This window comes from Meriones unguiculatus, chromosome 17 (genome assembly GCF_030254825.1).
Source record: "Meriones unguiculatus strain TT.TT164.6M chromosome 17, Bangor_MerUng_6.1, whole genome shotgun sequence".
NCBI classification, from domain to species: Eukaryota; Metazoa; Chordata; class Mammalia; order Rodentia; family Muridae; genus Meriones; species Meriones unguiculatus.
The window spans coordinates 21,572,930-21,592,172 of record NC_083364.1 but is presented as its reverse complement, the minus strand read 5'-3'; the positions used below and the strand labels follow the sequence as shown (position 1 = coordinate 21,592,172).

General features: G+C 43.2%; 1 protein-coding gene across 2 annotated transcripts in view; it reads right to left on the bottom strand.

Annotated features, from left to right (window-relative positions):
• The window catches only part of Ube2l3 (ubiquitin conjugating enzyme E2 L3), a 43,585-nt gene extending 24,690 nt beyond the window's left edge, over nucleotides 1–18,895 (bottom strand). Inside the window, exon 1 of one of the 2 annotated variants that reach the window (XM_021654513.2) lies at nucleotides 18,748–18,895. In XM_021654513.2, coding sequence (XP_021510188.1) covers nucleotides 18,748–18,774 — 27 coding nt within the window. In that variant the 5' untranslated portion in view covers nucleotides 18,775–18,895. The remainder of the gene's footprint in view (nucleotides 1–18,747) is intronic. The other variant, XM_021654514.2, reaches the window with a different exon arrangement.
• Between the last annotated feature and the right edge of the window lie 348 nt (nucleotides 18,896–19,243).

The window sequence follows — 19,243 nt, the reverse complement described above, 5'->3', positions numbered from 1 at the left end:
CCTGGAGTACATAGGGAGCTTCAAGGCCAGCCTGGAGTACATGTACTCTGTCAACAAAAAGGAAAACCTAGGAAACTTGTGCATAGATGCTGGGAGGGTACTTCTCAGGACCAAGATACACCTGAAAAGTCTGAAGCCTTCCGGCCACAGAAGGAAGGTCGTCACTAATGAGTGCTGAGCTGCTGGCTCAGTGGGTCAAAGCAGAGTGCCCAGTCTCTTTGCTGTCAAGTGAAGGTTCCCCAGAACAGAAAGGCAACTTTTTTTTTAATGTACATTAGTGTGAAGGTGTCATATCCCTTGGAATTGACGTTACAGACAGTTGTAAGCTGCCATGTGGGTGCTGGGAGTTGAATCCAGGTCCTTTGAAATAGCAAACAGTGCTCTTAACCACTGAGCCGTCTCTCCAGCCCAGGCAACTTCTTTTTACATAAGTCTAACTAACAAATAACTGATTATTAGACAAAAGTAAAGGTGAATCTCTGAGTTCGAAGCCAGCATGGTCTACAGAGTGAATTCCAGGACAGTTAGGGCACACAAAGAAACCTTGTCCCCCCCAAAACACACACACACACACACACAAATCAAAACAATCAAAGACAGACAGACTGAGAGAACTGAGACAAACAAGGGCTGTCATCTTCAAGGAATGCTGGGTACCCTGTAGAAGAACAGTTCTCAACAGGGCATCAACAGGATCACAGGGGTCATGCTCCTCAGCATTCTGAGTCTTGCACATAAAACAGATGCCAGGCAATTGTAGCTCCAACCTGCAGAGATTAGTATCCTCTGTATCCCTAACTGAGAACCACAGATACAAAGAGTGGCCAGGATGCTAAAATTCCTGCATTGCCAAAGATGGCTCTGAGGGCAAGAACTGCTTCCTCCTTCACTGATGAAAGCAAACTGAAGATGCACAGTGCTCATTCAGAGATTCTATCTAAAGATCTGAGAGAAAATTACACCCTCAAGATAGCACATCCAGCCAGGCATCAGTGGTGCACGCCTTTAATCCCAGCACCCAGGGAGGCAGACGCAGGCAGATCTCTTGTGAGTTCGAGGCCAGCCTGGTCTACAAAGTGAGATCCAGGACAGCCAGGGCTATACAGAGAAACCCTGTCTCTAAACAAATAAACAACAAAAAAGAATGGCATACCCTCAAATACAACTGTGCCCCTATAACTGAGACTGGTCGTGATAATAATGAACTGGGAAAGAATTTCAAGAAACTCAAACTGTAAATTCAGAGGGTAAATTCCAAAGGCTTTATGACTAATAATGAAGGAAAGGAGCTGACTAAAAAAAGTTGGTGAGACAGTTCAGAGACTAAAGTTCAGAAGTCTGGCAACCTGAATCCACTCGCCAGGATACACAGGGTAGAAAGAGAGAAGAGCAGCCTCCTGCTAACTATCCTCTAACCTCCACTTCCACGATGTGACATAAACACATGCAAATACACACACAGGCAGATACAGATTATAAGTAATTTAAAAACAAAAGAAAACATAGAGCAGTAGCCCAGCTCTTTGAGAATGAAGTCTGAAAGACCTAACCAAGAATGACACAACTTCCCCAAAAGGTTTATTTCAGTTCTGCTCAATAGCAAAAGCAACGGGGGAGGGGGTGTCAGCTGCTCAAGGCTGATGGTGCAATGCTGACAACCAAGAGATGAGCCCAGAAAAAGCAGAACCAGCCAACTTCTTAGTCCGTTCTGCTAGAAGGCAAGCAGCACACAGGAAAAGGCCCAAATGAGGTCCCTCTTTGACTTCAGCTGTTCAAAGCTTTGGAAGGGCCTGAGAAAACACAGGGTACTGCTCAATTTCTGTGGGGTTTTTGTTTATTTTGTTTTAAAGGGTGCTAGAGATCAGACCCAGGGCTTCAACAGGTGTGGTGGTAGCAAAAGGCTCAGGCAGGAGGAGGATCACTGTAAGTTTGAAGAAAGCCTAGGATACCATAACAAGTTACACACACACACCTCAGGGCCTTCAAATGTGCTAGGCAAGCAAGCACTCTAGCACTAAATTATAGCCTGCAGTGGTTCATATCTTAGTCCCAGTCACTAAGGACTAGGAGGTATGGTTGATTGGAGGAGGTGCGTCACTGGGGTGAAAAGCCCACAACAGTCCCAGTCTTATACTCGGTCTGCTTGCAACACTAGGATCAGATGTGAGCTCTTGGCTACTTCTCAAGCACCATGCCTGCCTGTCTGCTTGCAGCCATACTCCCCACCATGATGGTAACAGACTAGCCCTTTGAAACTGTAAGCAACCCTACAATTCAATGCTTCCTTTAAAAGTTGCTTTGGTCATGGTGTTTCACACAGCAATAGAACAGTGACTAAGATGGCCTCTCAGTCCACTTCTTAAAGGGAAATGCCCATTTCTCAATTTCAGCCCAGAAAATTGAATATGCATATGCCAACAGAAAGGCCAAATAGAGTGTGGCAGAATCAGAGAGCAGGATCTGGGTCCTTACAGGAACCAATTTCTCCAAGTCCTTAGAGGATTAGGGTAAATAGGAGATTAGCTTGCAGAGCAATGTGTTTTGTTTTCAGAGAGAACTCACCATCCAACTCAGATATATACCCCTGTGTTTTGGCACAGTAGCCCCACCCCAAAAAAGTTTTGTTGTTGTTATTTTTGTTTAATGGGGGCAGGAAAAGTGTGTCCTACCTATCATGGAAAGTTGACTGTTTTGGGTTGAGCTTGGTAGCACAAATCTACAATGGTAGCTCTCAAGTGGTAGAAGCAGAAGAGTCATGATCAAGGATAACCTGGGCCACACACTGGAGAGAGGCAGAGAGAGACATGCAGAGACAGGAAAAAAAACAAATAGACTGTTCAAAATCTCCCCAGTATTATCCACATGCAAGACTAGTTCTAAGAACCCCTAAAGAGCCAGAGGTTTTGTTTTGGTTTGTTTTTACATTTATTTATTTTTACATTTTGGTGTTTGGCATATATATATGTGTGTGTGAGAGAGAGAAAGAGAAAGAGCTCTAAATTCAAGGCCAACCTGGTCTACAAAGCAAGTTCCAGGACAGCCAGAGTCCAGGCTAAGTAAATTCCCTATGTGGCCTAAAGACGACCATCAAGTTCTGATCTTCCTTCCACCAGACCTATGACTACAGTGTTTACCACCTCACCCAGTTTTATATGGTGCTGGTGATCAAACCAAGTGTTATGTGCATGTGAGAAAAGTGCTCTACCAACCAAGCCCAGCCCTATAATAAAGACTTTTTAAAATATAGCAAGAGATACAATTACATTTACTCACTGTGTGTGCGCACATGTTGAAGACCAGCCAACCTGAGGGAATTGATTTTCTCTCTCCACCATGCATACTCACTCTGGTATTCAAACTCAGATCAGGCTCAGAAGCACCTGCTTCTACCCACTGTGCCATCAGTACTCTCAAGTTTTGAGGGTTTTGTTTTAACTTTATATGTTTTGCCTGTACACTGGTTTGTATGTCATGTTCATGCCTGATGCCCAAAAAGATCAGAAAAGGACACTAAATTCCCTAGAACTGGAGTTACGAACAGTTGTGAGCCACCAACTGCGTGCTTGGAAATTAACTCAGGTCCCCTGGAAGAGCAGCCAGTGCTCTCAACTGCTCACATCCCTCCAGGCTCTGAAGACACATTTTGATCACCAGCTCATTCTGTGACAGTCTCACTATTCTGAAGATTGTTATAGGCAATGAAATGGAGCATCCAATCCCCACTCACTTTTCTTCAGTATTAATTTTTTAATGGGTGTGTGTGAGGTGAGTGTAGACCCAAGGTATCACACTCCCCTGGAGGTGGAACTCAGACCTTGTGTAGTTCCTGGAAAGCAAAGTCAGATCCTCTAAAGAGCAGCAATAGCTCTTAACCACTGGGTATCTCTCCAGCCCAATACTAATTTTTAAAGATTTCAACTGCGGTGGGGTAAAGTAGGGTTGGGAGGGGTGTGTGGCACACACCTTGAAATCCAGCACTTGAGAGGCAAAAGCAAGTGGATCTCTGAGTTTGAGGCCAGCCTGGTTTACAGAGAAGTTCTAGGACAGCCAGGGCTGCACAAAGAAACCTTGTCTTGGTGAGGGGGAAGAGAATAGATAGATAGATTCTTTTTATTTTGGGGGATTATAATTTAATTACAACATTTTCCCCTTCCCTTTCCTCCCTCTAAACCCTCCCATATGCCCCTCTCTGTTCTTTTTCAAGGGATTTCTTTTTTATGCATGTATATGTGTGTGAGTCTGCATGAGTATGTGTACCACATGTGCAGAAGAAAACAATGGAGGAAAAAGGGCATTATATCCCCTGGAGTACAGCTACAGGTGACAGCGAGTGACCGACCACTCAGGTGCTGGGAATCAATGCAGGTCTTCTGGAAGAGCAGCCAGTGCTCTTCACTGCTGAGCCATCCCTCTAGACTCAAACCCAGGATTTTTGCAAAGATAGTAAGCACTCTTAACTGCTCCAACATCAATTTTACAGATCACCCTTACAAATTATGTTTTGATTTGGCTGATAAAACTATAAGTGTTCATAGGAAAAAGCAATGCTTACAGAGTCAGTCGGGCCTAGGCTTGAATACAGCCTACCCACATATCTTACCCTTCACCTGATGATTCTGTCTTACCTAAAAAAAAAAAAAACAAAAACAAAAACAAAAAACGGAATGAGCCAGGCACTGCGGCGCACACCTGCAATCCCAGGGGAGGCAGAGGCAGGTGGATCTCTGTGAGTTTGAGGCCAGCCTAATCAACAAAACGAGTCCAGGACAGCCAAGGCTACACAGAGAAACTCTACCTCAAAATATTTAAAAAATAATAATAATAAAAGGAATGAAACCCATTTCTTAAAGTTTCATTGTTATTTACAGGAAGCTTTTACCTACTTGGCATATATGCTAATTTCATTCTTTTCCTTAATTGTATCATGTTTCTTAAAGTCTAAAATACAACAGTCTAGTTTTTTACTGTCCTTAATGTGACACTAGGAAACTGAACATGTTACGGTTATTAACACAAAGTTTTCTGAAATGAAATGAAACACAGGGTTTGAGCTAAAAGCCCATCATATTTACCTATCAAAGAGGCATCAGTTCAGAGTATCATCCAAACAAAGATACAAAACAATATCATCCAAAATTCCAACAACAATTAGAAAAACCAAGGAAAAGGCAGGCAGCAGTAGGAATGGCCACTCATGACAATAATCCATATTGTTTATAATATGCAGCACATGAGATGTGATCAGAGTGAGAATAAGGCAGGCACAAATACGCCATTCTATAGAGGTAAAGCAAAATCGCAAAGAAGCCCAAGTCACAGAATTCTCATAAGGCAGGTCCAAGGCCAGGCCAAGGCCAGTAGCCCTTCTACAGTCATTGTAGCTATATAAAGCAGTAGGCAAGGCTGAACAACACTTCCAGTAGAAATGGACAGAATATGAGCCAACAAGATGGCTTAGCAAGTAAAGGCACTAACCCAGCCTTGCTAGAATCTTGTACAAGAAGTAGAAGCCTTGGTTCTAATTAGTTCGCATGTGTTTGTGTGTGTGCAGAAAAAAGTTGGGCATAGTGGTGCACACTTTTAATCCCAGACTGTTTACAAAGTGAGCCTCAGGACAGCCAGGGATACATCAAAAGAGCCTGTCTCAAAGGAAAGAAAACATGAAATAAAAAAGAAAACTACATAGGCAGTGCAAGTAGGTGCTTTTATTTCTTTCCATCTTTCTTTTCTGGAAACAGGATTTCTCTGTGTAGCCTTGGCTGTCCTGGACTCACTTTGTAGACCAGGCTGGCCTCAAAGTCACACCGATCTGCTCGCTGCTGCCGCCTCCCTAGTGCTGCGATTAAAGGTGTGCACCACTTCTGGCTTGGGGCTTCTCCTTCTTGTACAAGATTCTAGCAAGGCTTACTAGCTTTACTTTGGGTAACATTTGCACATGCCAATGCTTACAAAGATGAGCTTCTCATCATCAGGGAAGTAGAGACAGGAGGGAGTGGGTTCAAGGCCATCCTGGGGCAACACAGTAACACTCCTCTCTCAGAAAGTCTGCCCTGTAGAGACGGCCAGTGGTTAAGAGCACATACTGCTCTTGCAGGGGCCCTGAGTTCAGGTCCCAGCATCCATATTCAACAGCTCACAAATGCTTATGTCTCCATCTCCAGAGGATATCACACACTTTTCTAAACTCCATGGCAACCTGCACTCATAAGCACATATTTCACACACATACGTATGCATATATTTTAAAACAATATTTTAAGGCAAAATAAATAGATAGATAGATAAACAAATACATAAATAGAAGGCTAATGAGTTGGCTCAATAGATAAAGGAGCTTGCTGCCAAACCTGACAATCTGAGTTCAATCTCCAGGATCTACATGATGAAAGAAGAAAACTAACTCCTACAAGTTGTACTCTTACTTCTACATGTACTCTAGCAGAAACACGCCTCCTCCGACCCCTAACAGCAAATAAATATATGCAAGTGTTTAAAGTGAAAAGTTAAATACATACACATATTAAAATAAGGATGGTGGCAAGTGGTAGTGGCACACACTCGTTGATCTCTGAGTTTGAGGCCAGACTGGTCTACAGAGCAAGTTCCAGGACAGCCAGGGCTACACACACACACACACACAAAAACCCTTGTCTCAAAAACCAAAAACAAACTAACTAAAGGATGGTAATGCCCCGAGCCTTCCACTGCTAGTCAATGTTTAGTTTTGTTTTGTTTTAAGCTCCTCTTATCTGGCTAAAACAAAACCTATGAGATGGAGTTGGATATGTAATGAAAGTTTACCTATCACATACACAACTGGTAACAATACACAGACACATAACAATATAAAACAGCACCTCCCTGGCTTTGTGTGACTCTATCAAATGACTGATTTTGCCAGGAGTGGTATCACATTCCCGAAGAATCTCCAACCCTTTCTCAAAATATTAAAGTAGGCATGAGGGGTTGGAGTGATGCCTCAGAGGTTAAGGGCACAATCTGCAGTCCTGAGTTCAGTTCCCAGCAACCACATGGTGACTCACAACCATCTATAATGAGATCTGGTGTCCTGTTCTGATATGAAGGCATACATACAGATATTGTATACATAATAAATAAATATTTTTTTTTAAAAAAGTAGGAAGGAAAGATAGCTCAAGAGTTAAAAGCATGTACTACTTTTGACTTCTATTCCCTGAAACTCTAGCTCCAGGGAATCAATCTACTGCCCTTCTCTGACCCCAAAGGGCACTGTATTCACATGTACATACCAACAAACATACAATTTAAAATAAAAATAAAACAAAAATTAGGTGTGGTGGAACACACCTTTAATCCCAACAGAGGCAAGGAGATCTGAGTTTGAGGCTACACTGATTTCCAGGACAAACAGGACTACGAAGTGAGACTTTGCCTCAAAATAAATTAATTAAATTAAAATTTCTAGTTTTAGCATTAGTGAAACCTTTCCAAGCTTATACAATGAACGTGCTTGACAATGAAACTATAATTTTAATATTACATATACATATATACTGCAAATTTAAATATAATCCTTCAGAATGTTTTATTGTAAATCTCACTTCAATCAGTTCTCAGCAAATAGGAGGGAATGACTCAATGACTCATATCCACAAGGCATCTTCCATGGATTAAGCTGTATGCTTTACACTTAATTCTGTTTTTCGAGACAGGGTTTCTCTGTGTAGCCCTAGCTGTCCTAGACTCACTATGTAGATCAGGCTGGCCTCAAACTCAGAGATCCTCCTGCCTCTGCCTCCCTGAGTGCGGGGATTACAGGCGTGCGCCAGTGCGTCCAGCACTTTATTATTACAACTAATATACTACAACTATTATCATGATTCTATGAGGTCATTTCATTATCCTCTTTGTAAGTAACACAAATGAGTTAAAGCAGAAATCACATCTAAATGTAGGTCTCTGCTACTCTCTCATAGCCTCAGGCCAATCTAAGCAAATATAACTGAAGACGGCTACAACACAGGCTTAAAGAAAAATGCTGCCTACACATCCCCTGGGCAAGCCCAGTCAGGGCCCTAGATCTACAGGTAGGCAGCTTCTCATAGGCCTAGCTCCTGGAATGTGTTTGTCTTCACCTGAACAAGGGTGTGCCTGACATTGTTGACCTACATTACAGAATCCAGAGACCAGCACCCCAACTAAAAGTGGGAGCTTAAGGACTGGGACACTACCAGCCTCAAGTCTGACCATAACAGACCTCAAGACACAAACAAGAAAGCCAGAACTGCCTACGTCAAACATACGGTGAAGACTAGAAGAATAGAACCGTGGTAGAGTCCTGGAGCGGGGGGAGGGAGGACCAGGTTCCTTCTGCATGTAAACTTAGGTTGACTTTTCGTAACAAGAAGTGCTGACATAAAGCACACGGTTACCACTTGCTAAGATCTCAGAGCTATTAGCCTTCTGGGTTACTTTCTTCCCCAAACAGTGACAGAGTCAGGCAGTGTTCCCTTGCAGAAATATACAGATCCTGCCAATAAACAATGGCTTTAACACTGGTGTCTGCTCTGGTTAAACGTGTGCCTACTGGGCAAGCAGCTATCAAAAAACTGCTGCTGAACTATGCTATGGTAAAAGCAAAATCTGACAAAATAATGGAGGACAGAAAACAACACAAGCCTAGACCTGTGAAAATTGGCACAAGAATTAGGATATAGCTCAGAATCTTGTCTGGAATGCATATGGTAACCCCCAAAACTGTTTTAAAAACAAAATGAATTCAAATCACCACTGTGTTCTCTAAAACCCAAGAGTAGCCATCCAAAGAACAAGAGCAGAAGGCTAAGAGCAGGGCAGCCAAACAGTGAGTCTGGCTCTAAAACTCACTTCAGCCTCACCTTTGAATTAAGGTCATCAGCATCTGCTCTCTAAGGGCCCCCAGAGTTCCGGAATCCTAAAAGTGACTGGGGAGGGGGGCAGGCAATTGACCTGGTGGTTGAGAGCACTTGTTGCTCTTGCCGAAGGCCATGGTTCAGCTTTCAGCACCCACATGGTGGCTTGAAAACTCCAGCACCAGGACATCTGACACACTCTTCTGACCTCCTTAGACACCAGACATGCACATACACATATGCAAGCAAAGCACTCATACACATAAATTTTCAAAGAACTTAAAAGGTTTTATGTTGTATTTTGTATTTCATATGTTATATATCTTATGTTTCCTTCAATGTATGCATGTGTGTTCACCACATGGGATTCACTGAAGTTGGAATGACTGATGGTTGTAAACCACCATGTAGGTGCTGAGTAAGAGCAACAAGTGCTCTTGACCACTAAGCCAATTCTCTAGCTCCTTATAATTTTTTTCAAAAACAGACTGGGGAGAATCTCCTTTTTTGGTGGGGGAAGGGCAGGGTTTCACTGTATGGTCTGGGCTGGCCTGGAACTCTCTATGTAGACCAGCACAACAAAACAGCAAGTTCAGTGGGCTACCTTGTTTCAAGGGGATAAGTTGTAGAGTGACAAAGCAGCACAATTGGTCCTTTTCTCTCACCTCTATATACAAGCACACATGCACCGAGGTGCATTCACCACTCACACACATGCGTTCACTGCACAGATACACAAAAGGAAGAAAACACACTCCTACACAGGATGAGAAATGGAGACATACTTTAGTTCAGGGGTTTCTTCTCAGTTTTGAGAAACAAACAGCTAGGTGTGGTAGTACACACCTTATTTCCCCAACACTTGAGAGGCAAAGGCAAGCAATTTCTGTGATTTGAGGCCAGCCTGGTAAAAACTCAGTGACAAGTGTACTTTCACTTTTATGGATGATTATCTATATCTTAGTATAGGACAAGACAGAGATAAATGGATGGATGGATGGATGGATACACTCTGCTAAGTACTTAATTTATCTTAATTGTTTAACCCACACACAGATGAGTAACTTAAGGCAGAGAAGTTAACTTGTTCAAGTTAACCACTTGACTAAGATGTGACAAGCACAAGACTCAACATTGAGAACTTGGGGCTGGAGAGATGGTTCAGCAGATAGCTGCTCTACCAGAGGAACCGAATTCAATTCCCATCACCCACAGAGCAGTTCACAACTGTCTATTACTCCAGTTTCAGGGGATTTGATGCCCTCACACAGATATACATGCAGGCTAAACACCAATGCACATTAAATAAAATAAATAATGTTTTTTAAAAATTTGAGAACTTAAGCTCTCAATCATATCTAACCCTTAGCAGTATGATAAGGGAAAGTTTCAGTCTCTCATCTCCCCGCCCCCAACCCCTCCCATGACTTCTAAGGGTTGCAACCGAAACCTACAAGGCAGCTCTGCTACCTGTCATTAGGTCCATCAGCATCACCTTTCGTGACACCTCTTCCAGAAGCTGGCTGGAAAACTTTGCCCTGCCAAGACTCATCCTATAATAGCACAGGGCATGCCCATGTTATCCAGTCTACACAAGGGTAAAACCAGCCCAGTTCCTTGGTGCTTCTGGAAAGCACCTACAAAATAAAATCTAAAGAAGGGACAATACAGTATCAGAAGTGGGCTGCCTGCTTAGGAAGCTGACAGAAGTTTCTGGGGCTCCTTAGGGCAGCTCTCAGAGCTACTGCCCACAACCACTCTGGAGAAGAAGGATTCTTCACTGGCCTGGATGGATTCTAAGCAGGCCAAGGCTAGCCAGAAGAAAAATCTACAGTCCCCCAAGAATAAGAATAATAATTCTTATATAATATTTAATATAAATAATATTTATTATTATTTATTATTTATATATTATTATTTATATAATATTATATTATTTATATTATAATAATATTAAAATATTAAATATTTAATAATATTAAATATTTAAATATTTAAAATATTAAAATATTATAAAAATATTTAATATTAAATATTATGTAATATTTAATATTATATAATAAAATTCTTCTTCATCCTCTTCGTCCTCCTCTTCTTGACAAGGTTTCCCTGTGTAACCCTGGCTGCCCTGGATTCACTTTATAGACCAGGCTGGCCTCAAAATAAGGATTTCTCTCTTCAACTACTGATATTTTATTCAATTCTTAAAGGACTGGACTATAAGCCACCTACTCCTCAGTGTTGAGGGCTGGGGTATCTTTCCCTGCAATGCATGCTACCACTGAATTGGCAAGACATTGGTACCCAATGGACAGATAGAATTTCTGAGAGCTTGATGCTTACCATGTTTCATAACTCATTCATCAGCACCTAATTGGGTCAAAGGACAAGTCACTCTGATACAGAGAAGATACAGATACACCACACTGGGATGAATGGCTCATGGGGAGACTGCCTAGCATGCTTAAGGCTGCAGGTTGGATTGCCTGTATGCCAAAAAAGGGAGTTAGAGGTCAGCAATAGCACTACAAGGCCCTGAGATAGACTCCTGATGCTGAAGGGGTTGGGGAAACGGGTGTGGGGAATACCAATCAAAAACTCCAGAGCTGGGGCTAAAGAGATGACTCAGCAGCTAACAGCACCGGCTGTTTTCCCAGGGACCACAGTGTGATTTCCAGAACCACACGGCTTAACAACTGCCTATAACTCTAGTTTTAAAGGAACCAAACACTCTCTTCCAGCTTTTGTGGAAACTACACGAATTACCATTTAGACACACATTAAGGCAAAACACCCATGTACATAAAATAGGTAAATCTTTAAAACAGAAAAAAATGCAGAGTGCCAGGGAAAGATGGCTCAACCAATAAAAGGGCATGCTGTCTAGCCTAACCCAGAACCCTCAGTGAAAGGGGAAACAACTTCCACAAGATACGCTCTGACCTCTACACACAAACCTCAGTTGAAAAACACAATGCACCCACTCACACATACACACAATTATTAAAAAAAAAAAAAAAAAAAAAAAAAAGCTGGGTATGGTGGTGCACATCTTTGACGCCAGCACAGAGGAAGAAGAGATGGGCAGACCTCTTGAGTTCAAGGCCAACCTGGTCTGCATAGCAAGTTCCAGGACAGCCATGGCTATATAATGGAACCGTGTCTTAAATAATTAAAATAAGGGGCTGGAGAGATGGCTCAGAGGTTAAGAACACTGGTTGTTCTGCCAAAGGTCCTGAGTTCAATTCCCAGCAACCACATGGTGGCTCATAACCATCTATAGTGAGATCTGGTGCCTTCTTCTGGTGCACAGGCACACATGCAAACAGAATGCTGCAAAAACAAAAACAAAAAAAATTAAAATTAAATACACACACCCCCCTAAAGAGATGTCTCAGCAGTTAAGAAAAGACTAGCTGCTCTTCCAGAGGATCTAGGTTTGATTCCCAGCACCCACATGGCAGCTCACAACCTTCTCTAACTCCAGCCCTAAGGGAGCCAATACCCTCTATTGGCCTACTTGAGCACCAGGCATGCACACAGTGCATAGACATACATGTAGGTGAAACACCTATACACTTAAAATTTTAAAAATTCAAAATCCAGTGAGAAGCTAGACAGTGGTAGCACACACCTTTAATGCCAGCGCTTGGGAGGAGAGGGAGGCGGATCTCTGAGTTCCAGGACAGCCTGGGTTACAGAGCAAGTTCCAGGACAGCCAGGACTATACAGTAAAACCCTGCCTCAAAAATAAATACATTATTTATGTATTTATTTATAGGAGAAGACATATAGTTCAGTGGTCGAAGACTTACCTACCACGAACCCTGGGTATTCAGACAGACAAATGGACACGTGCACACACACCCCAGTATCACTAAGGATAGCTGAATTAGTCTCAATTCACTGGAATACATAACCTTAGGATAAAAGCGCAAATGTGATAAGCTAGGAAGAGGCAACACTCCTGCCTAGGCATTCGTGTTCAATCCCCAGCACCACCAGCAGCAAAAAAGAGTGGGGCTAGGGGCAGTACCTGACAAGATAGCTACATAAACCTGACCTAAGTTTGGTCCCTAAACTCATAATGGAAGAGAAGAACCAACTCTCAAAACCTGTTCTCTGATTTTACATGTGTGTACATCATACATCACACACCACACATGAAAAGCAAATACTTTTCTAAATCCATTCCCAAAATGGATTTAAGCTATGGCTTATTGTGTATAACATCATATAGAAAACTTCCCTCATCCCGCACCTCCTCCCCGCCTTTTTTTTAACTAAAATCTCATACACACTATGTTGCCCAAGTTAGCCTGGAACCCCCAGCTCCCAAGGATCTTCCTGCCTCAAGCTCCTCTAATAGCTAGGACTATATAAAAGCACCATGACCCTAGCTCTCCCCAAACCTCTTCAGACAATTACCAGACCATGTCATTACCAAATTGGGAGGATATAATCCTGTATTCAAGAGCAAAATAGTTTACTGCTTAGTACAATAAATTCCAAGGAATAAAGTGTTATTAAGTAACTCCTGCTCCCTGGCATAGGCTTATAGACTGAGGAAGTACACCAACCCGAAGTGTGGAGTAAACACTACTTCAAAATCACTCAAAATCGCCAGGCATGGCTGTGCACACCTGTAATCTCAGCGAGAGGGAGGCAGCAGCAGATGGATCTCTGTAAGTTTGAGGCTACCCTGGTTTACAAAGCCAGTCCAGGGCAACCAAGGCTACACAGAGAAACCCTGTCTCAGATAGACAGACAGACACTACAAATCCCAGTTCCTTGGCTCCACTATTATACATTATAAAAACTGTTACCTTCCCAACCTGTAAATCCAAATTTCCGTATGAGAAAACCCCTACGGGAAGCTACTCAATGGGGGGGAGGGGAGAGGAGGGCATAGGGAGATGTGTGCAGTGAGGCTGCAAGCAAACGATCAGTCCAACCAATTTCTACACAGTGTTCTTGCTCTGGGCTTTGTAGCTATTTCCCTGTTCTTGGCAGAAGCAATGTTACAATCTAGGTGTTGCTTTCAATGCTGAACTAGATGCTTCGTGAACTAAAATGTATTCAATGCTTTGTTAACATTGTAAATCTTTTCTGCTAATGTTTTTGAAATTTAAAAGTTTCTCAAAACTCCCCTTTGGAGAGATGAACACTAACTTGCTAGTGGTGTACACCTCTAATCCCAGCACTGAGAGAGGCAGAAGGAACTCTGTGAAATCCAGGCCAGCCTGGTCTACAAATTGAGTTCACAACAGCCAAGGCTAGTCAGAGAAACCTTGTCTTGATAGATAAACAAACAAACAAAGAATTAAGAACACTTGTTCTTGCCAAAGACCCAGGTTCAATTCCCAGTACCCACATTACAGTTTACAATTGCTATAACTCCAGTTCCAGGAAATCCAGTATTTTCTTCTCTTTTTTTTTTCTTTTCTTTTTGGTTTTTGAGACATGGTCTCTATATAGTCCTGGTTGAACTGGAACTTGCTATGTAGACCAGGCTGGCTTTGAACAACATAGATCCTCCTGCTTCTGTTTCCAGAGTGCTGGGATTAAAAACAAGTGCCATCATACCCAGGCCCAACAACCTCTTCTGATCTCTGATGGTAGCACTCACATAAATGATACACAGACATGCATGCATTCAAAACATTCATTCGCATAAAGTAAACAAATTAAAACAAAATTTTAAGCTTTTTCAAATTCATTTTTCCTAAAATAACTTATCAGGCATATTTATACATAAATATATACATACACATATATAACTGTGCTTTTTATTGTTGTATTATACTCTCTGTTAACATCTGTTAACATTATAAAGAAATATCTGAGAGCTGGGCGTGGTGGCACATGGCCTTGATCAGAGCACTTGGGAGGCAGAGGTAAGTGGACCTCTGAGTTTGAGGACAGCCTGGTCTTTAGAGTGAGTTCCAGGACAGCCAGGGCTACACAGAGAAACCCTGTGTCTAAAAAGAAAAGAGAAAAAAAGGAAAGGAAAGGAAAAAGGAAAGGAAAGGAAAGGAGAAAAGGAAAGGAAAGAAATATCTGAGGCGCTAAAGAGTTGGTTTATTGGTTAGGAGTGCTACATGGCCTTCCAAGGATTCAATCCTTGTACCCACATGGTGGATACAATACTGGGTTCAAATCCCAATACCCACATGATGGCTCCACAACTATCTGCAGCTCCAGTCCCAGAGGATCCACCATCTTCTGGCTTTTGCTGGCACCAGTAAAGCACACAGCACACAGAAAAACACCCAGGAAAAACACTGGTAACACAAGCCAGGTGCGTGCACTTGGGAGGCAGAGGTGAGCACATGAATTTGAAAACAGCCTGGTCTACATAATGAGTTCCAGGACAACTATAACTATGTAGTGAAACCCTGTTTTTAAGAAGTGAAATAATAACAACAATAATAAACAATAAACCAAAGAAAGTTAATAACCCTGCTTCAATTTTCACCATAGGAAATTCCTTTATTTCTATATAAAATGCTGGGATACTATTGATCAACAAGTAGCTTTCTTTTCTTTCCTTTGTTTCAGATAGGATCTCAGGGGGCCCAGACTGGCCTCAAATGCATTATGTAGCCTTGAACTCCTGATCTTTGTCCCCATCTCTATTGTCAAGTGCTACAATTACAGGTGTTGTACTACTCTACTCAGCTCGTTTTTAATCCTCAAAGCCAATGATCAGCAACATATACACAGAATTTCCCTCCTGAACTGAAAAAGAAAGTAGGTTTTCACACTTGAGCCATGGAAACTCAGTGGATCATCTCACCTCACCATGGTCTACTACTACTCCTAGTTATAACTCTCCCAATCTGGGCTGGAGAGGTGGCTCAGTAGTTAAGAGCACTGGTGACTCTTCCAGATGGACCTGGGTTCAAGTCTAGCAACCACATGGAGGCCCACAATTGTCTCTAATTGCAGTTCCAGGGCATCCAAAACCCTCATACAGACACACATGCAGGAAAAATACCAATGCACATACAGTAAATATGTATGTGTATGTATGTATGTATGTATGTATGTATGTATGTATGTATTTGAAATTAAAACTCTCAGGGCTGGAGAGATGGCTCAGCAGTTAAGAACACTGACTGCTTCTCCAAAGGATCCAGGTTCAATTCCCAGCACCCACAGGGCACGTCACATGAGGTTACTGTCTAACTCCAAGATCTGATGCTATCACACAGACATATAAGCAGTCAAAACAGCAATGCACAGCTTCTAAAAGAAGCTAAATAACCATTAAAAAATAAATAAAATTTTAAAATTAAATTAAAACTCTCCCAATCTATCTAACCTCAAACTGCCTCATTTGCCAAGTTTTGGGTGACAGTAAAATAATTCTGAGTGTTGAAAATAGAAAAAGAACTTAATAAAAAAAAAACTTAATAAGCTTGAATTAGTAAGTACTTAAACTTTTTTCTGAGCTCAAAATTTTGAAAACAATTTAAAACCTGTGATTCCCCTCCTAGATGTCTACCAACTGGGTCAATGGGGCTAGACCAAGGGGATACCAGGATAAAATTAGGTCAGCTGGTCCTGGTGGTTCACTCCCGTAATTCTAGCAGACAGGAGGCTGGGGCAGGAGAATCACTTTGAATTTGATGTCAGCCTGAGAAAGTAAGACCTTGTCTCAAAACAAGAGGCAATGCAGGTCAGTAGGGGCACTGGGAGGCAGAAACAGCCTAGACTACAAAGTGAGTTCCAGGACAGCCAGGGAGACACACACACACACACACACACACACACACATCTCAAAAAGAAAAAAAAAATGAATAAAACCCAATCCCTGCTCTTCAGAAACTCAAAATCCAGGATAGGACAGAAAGCTGGCTGTTACAAAGAGAATTGTGTTACAAAGAGCTGTGTGTAGGGGAACACAGTAAGAGGCACAGGTGTTGACTCCAACGACTCCCCTGGAAAAAAAGGGGGCTCCCTTGTAAGAAAATATAACTTTTCTCAGGCTGAGTAAACAGAACGTGCAAAGGGAGACTTCAAAATGAGTACCATAGTGAAGCTTCTCCTTAGAGTCACGGGAAGCTGAGTTAAATCACACATTATTTTCTCTTTTGTGGGCTAGTCAGAGGCAAGCCCAAGAATCCCTTTGCATTCTCTTTTCTCATCTACAGATGGGGAAGGACTAATATCTAATTCAAAGGGAAGATTAATCATGATCGTGACTATGAAGCACACGATAAAAACTGGGGAAATTGTGATAATTAGGTGCAAGATCGTCCAGAAATTCTGAGGTTGGAAGTGGGACTAAAGAGACTGCTTTCTAGGAAAGGTCTTTCATGCCAAGTAACAAGTTACGAGCCACACTGGACCCATGCAGTGGAAGGAGAGAACTGACAAGTTGTAACCCCAATGAATGCACAATGTGTCGCCACCTCCACACCCACACGAAAAGAAATGTACTTTAGTTTTTATTCTCAGAAGTTAAAAATAGCTAAGGACAGGACCAGAGAAGATTTTAGCCAGAAGAAAAGGATTAAATACTTGCTTTAGAAAAAAGAACTCTCCAGTCCAAGAAAGGGTAGTCAGGGAAAAGTATTGAGAAGGGTACCTTGAGACAGGGTGGATGAATTCACTTCAGTAAATTACAAGAAACAGCATGCATTCACAAATCTTCTTAAATTGAAACCCACAGGTTATACCGATGACAACTTTTGGGGATTTGAACATGTAAGTGATTAGCATTTCTTTCATCTGGGTATTACTAGCAGAACAGATAGTAGCTTGATCACAATTGTTTTGTGACCACTTCTACTCTAGTTTTAGTTTAAATGTTCTAAGTTTCAATGAACAAATGGTACAATTTATCTGTTCTCAGGAGCCAGTTCCTTGAGCCTTTTGTATTTCCGGTCCGGCGACAGCTCCGCAGCACTACCAGGTAGCACTCAAACACTGGCGGGGTCATGTTTGGAGGATGTGGGCAAATCTACCAATGAAAAACCCAAATCTACCAATGAAAAACCCAAATCAACTGAGCACCTGTACGCCTCACCAAAAGAGCCAAATAGTAAGATGACACTCGGATACATTCAAGATACAAAGTGGGTATACCAAGTTGTTTTTGTAAACTTCGGCCCATTTTGATTCGAACGATAGAAGCCAACTCCCACCCCCCACCTCAAAAATGTCACTTTACTACATCAGGGAACGGAGATCAGGATGACTAAGAGATAGGAAGGAGAACCTAGCTGCGACGGGGAACGACCCCACGCCTTCCTAGAGTTGCAACTTGTCCGCTGTGTGACTCTGCAGTCACAGGCGACAGTTTCCGAGGACCCAACACAATTTCAAAAGACCACCAACTAACTGACCTAACTTTGGCCGCCTGCCCTCCTCCTTCCTTTCCCGTCTCGGGCCTCGCAGCCTCTCGGAGCTGTGGGCGGGCAGAAGGGGGCTCAGAGTCCGGCGACCGCGGCCCAGGACCGGGCGGTTCCGCGGCGCGGACTCCCAACCGGGGCTCCGGCTTTCTTCCCCGAGGGCGCCCAGCTAGGGCCTCCAGGCCCGGCCCACACATCAACGGCGTCCTCGACCCGGACCGCGGCCGCTGCGACGGAGGGCCCGGTTCCGCTCCGGGAGGAGGGGTCGCGAAAACTGCCCAAGCTGATCCGAGGGGCCGGCGGCAGCGGCTCCCGGCGCGGCCTTGCGCTCCCGCCCAGGCTGCGGCCTAGGCGGCCCCGTTAGATCTCTCCGCACGCGGCACAGCGGCACTGCGGGGCCACGCAACGAGAGAAGAAGAGTGGCGACGCCCCAAGGAACCGTGGCCCGCCGTAGGGGTCCCGGCCTGGGGACGCCGCCCCCCGCCTGGCCAGCGCCAGAGAATGGCTTTTACCTTCATCAGCCTCCTGCTGGCCGCCATCTTGGATCTGGTGCTGCTGCTTTCCCAAAATGCATCGCGGTAGGCCAGGCGGCTAGAACCCCCTCACTTCCTGGAGCGGGGGAGGGGCGAGCCGGGAAGAGCGCGGAAGCGATAAGTGCGCCTACTGTGTGCGAGTCCCAGTGCCGGAGAGCCCTGTGTAGACACAAATGACCTGGACAATTAAAGACCTTTACTTTATAGAGCCTCCAGTCCGACGGCTGGAGTACATAAAGTGCCTGGTACGTAGTAGTTGCACTATAAATAGCATGTGCACAAAATAATTGAATAATCAAGATTATTTCAGACACTGCTAAATACTGTGAAGAAATCAAAACTGGGAGATGTGAGAGTTACTGTGAGACTGAAGACCTGATGCAGTCAGTAAAATGTCTACTTGTTCAAGTAGGACCTGAGTGGAGGGCAGACACAGGCAGATCCTTGAAATGCTTTGTCTAACCCACCTAACTAA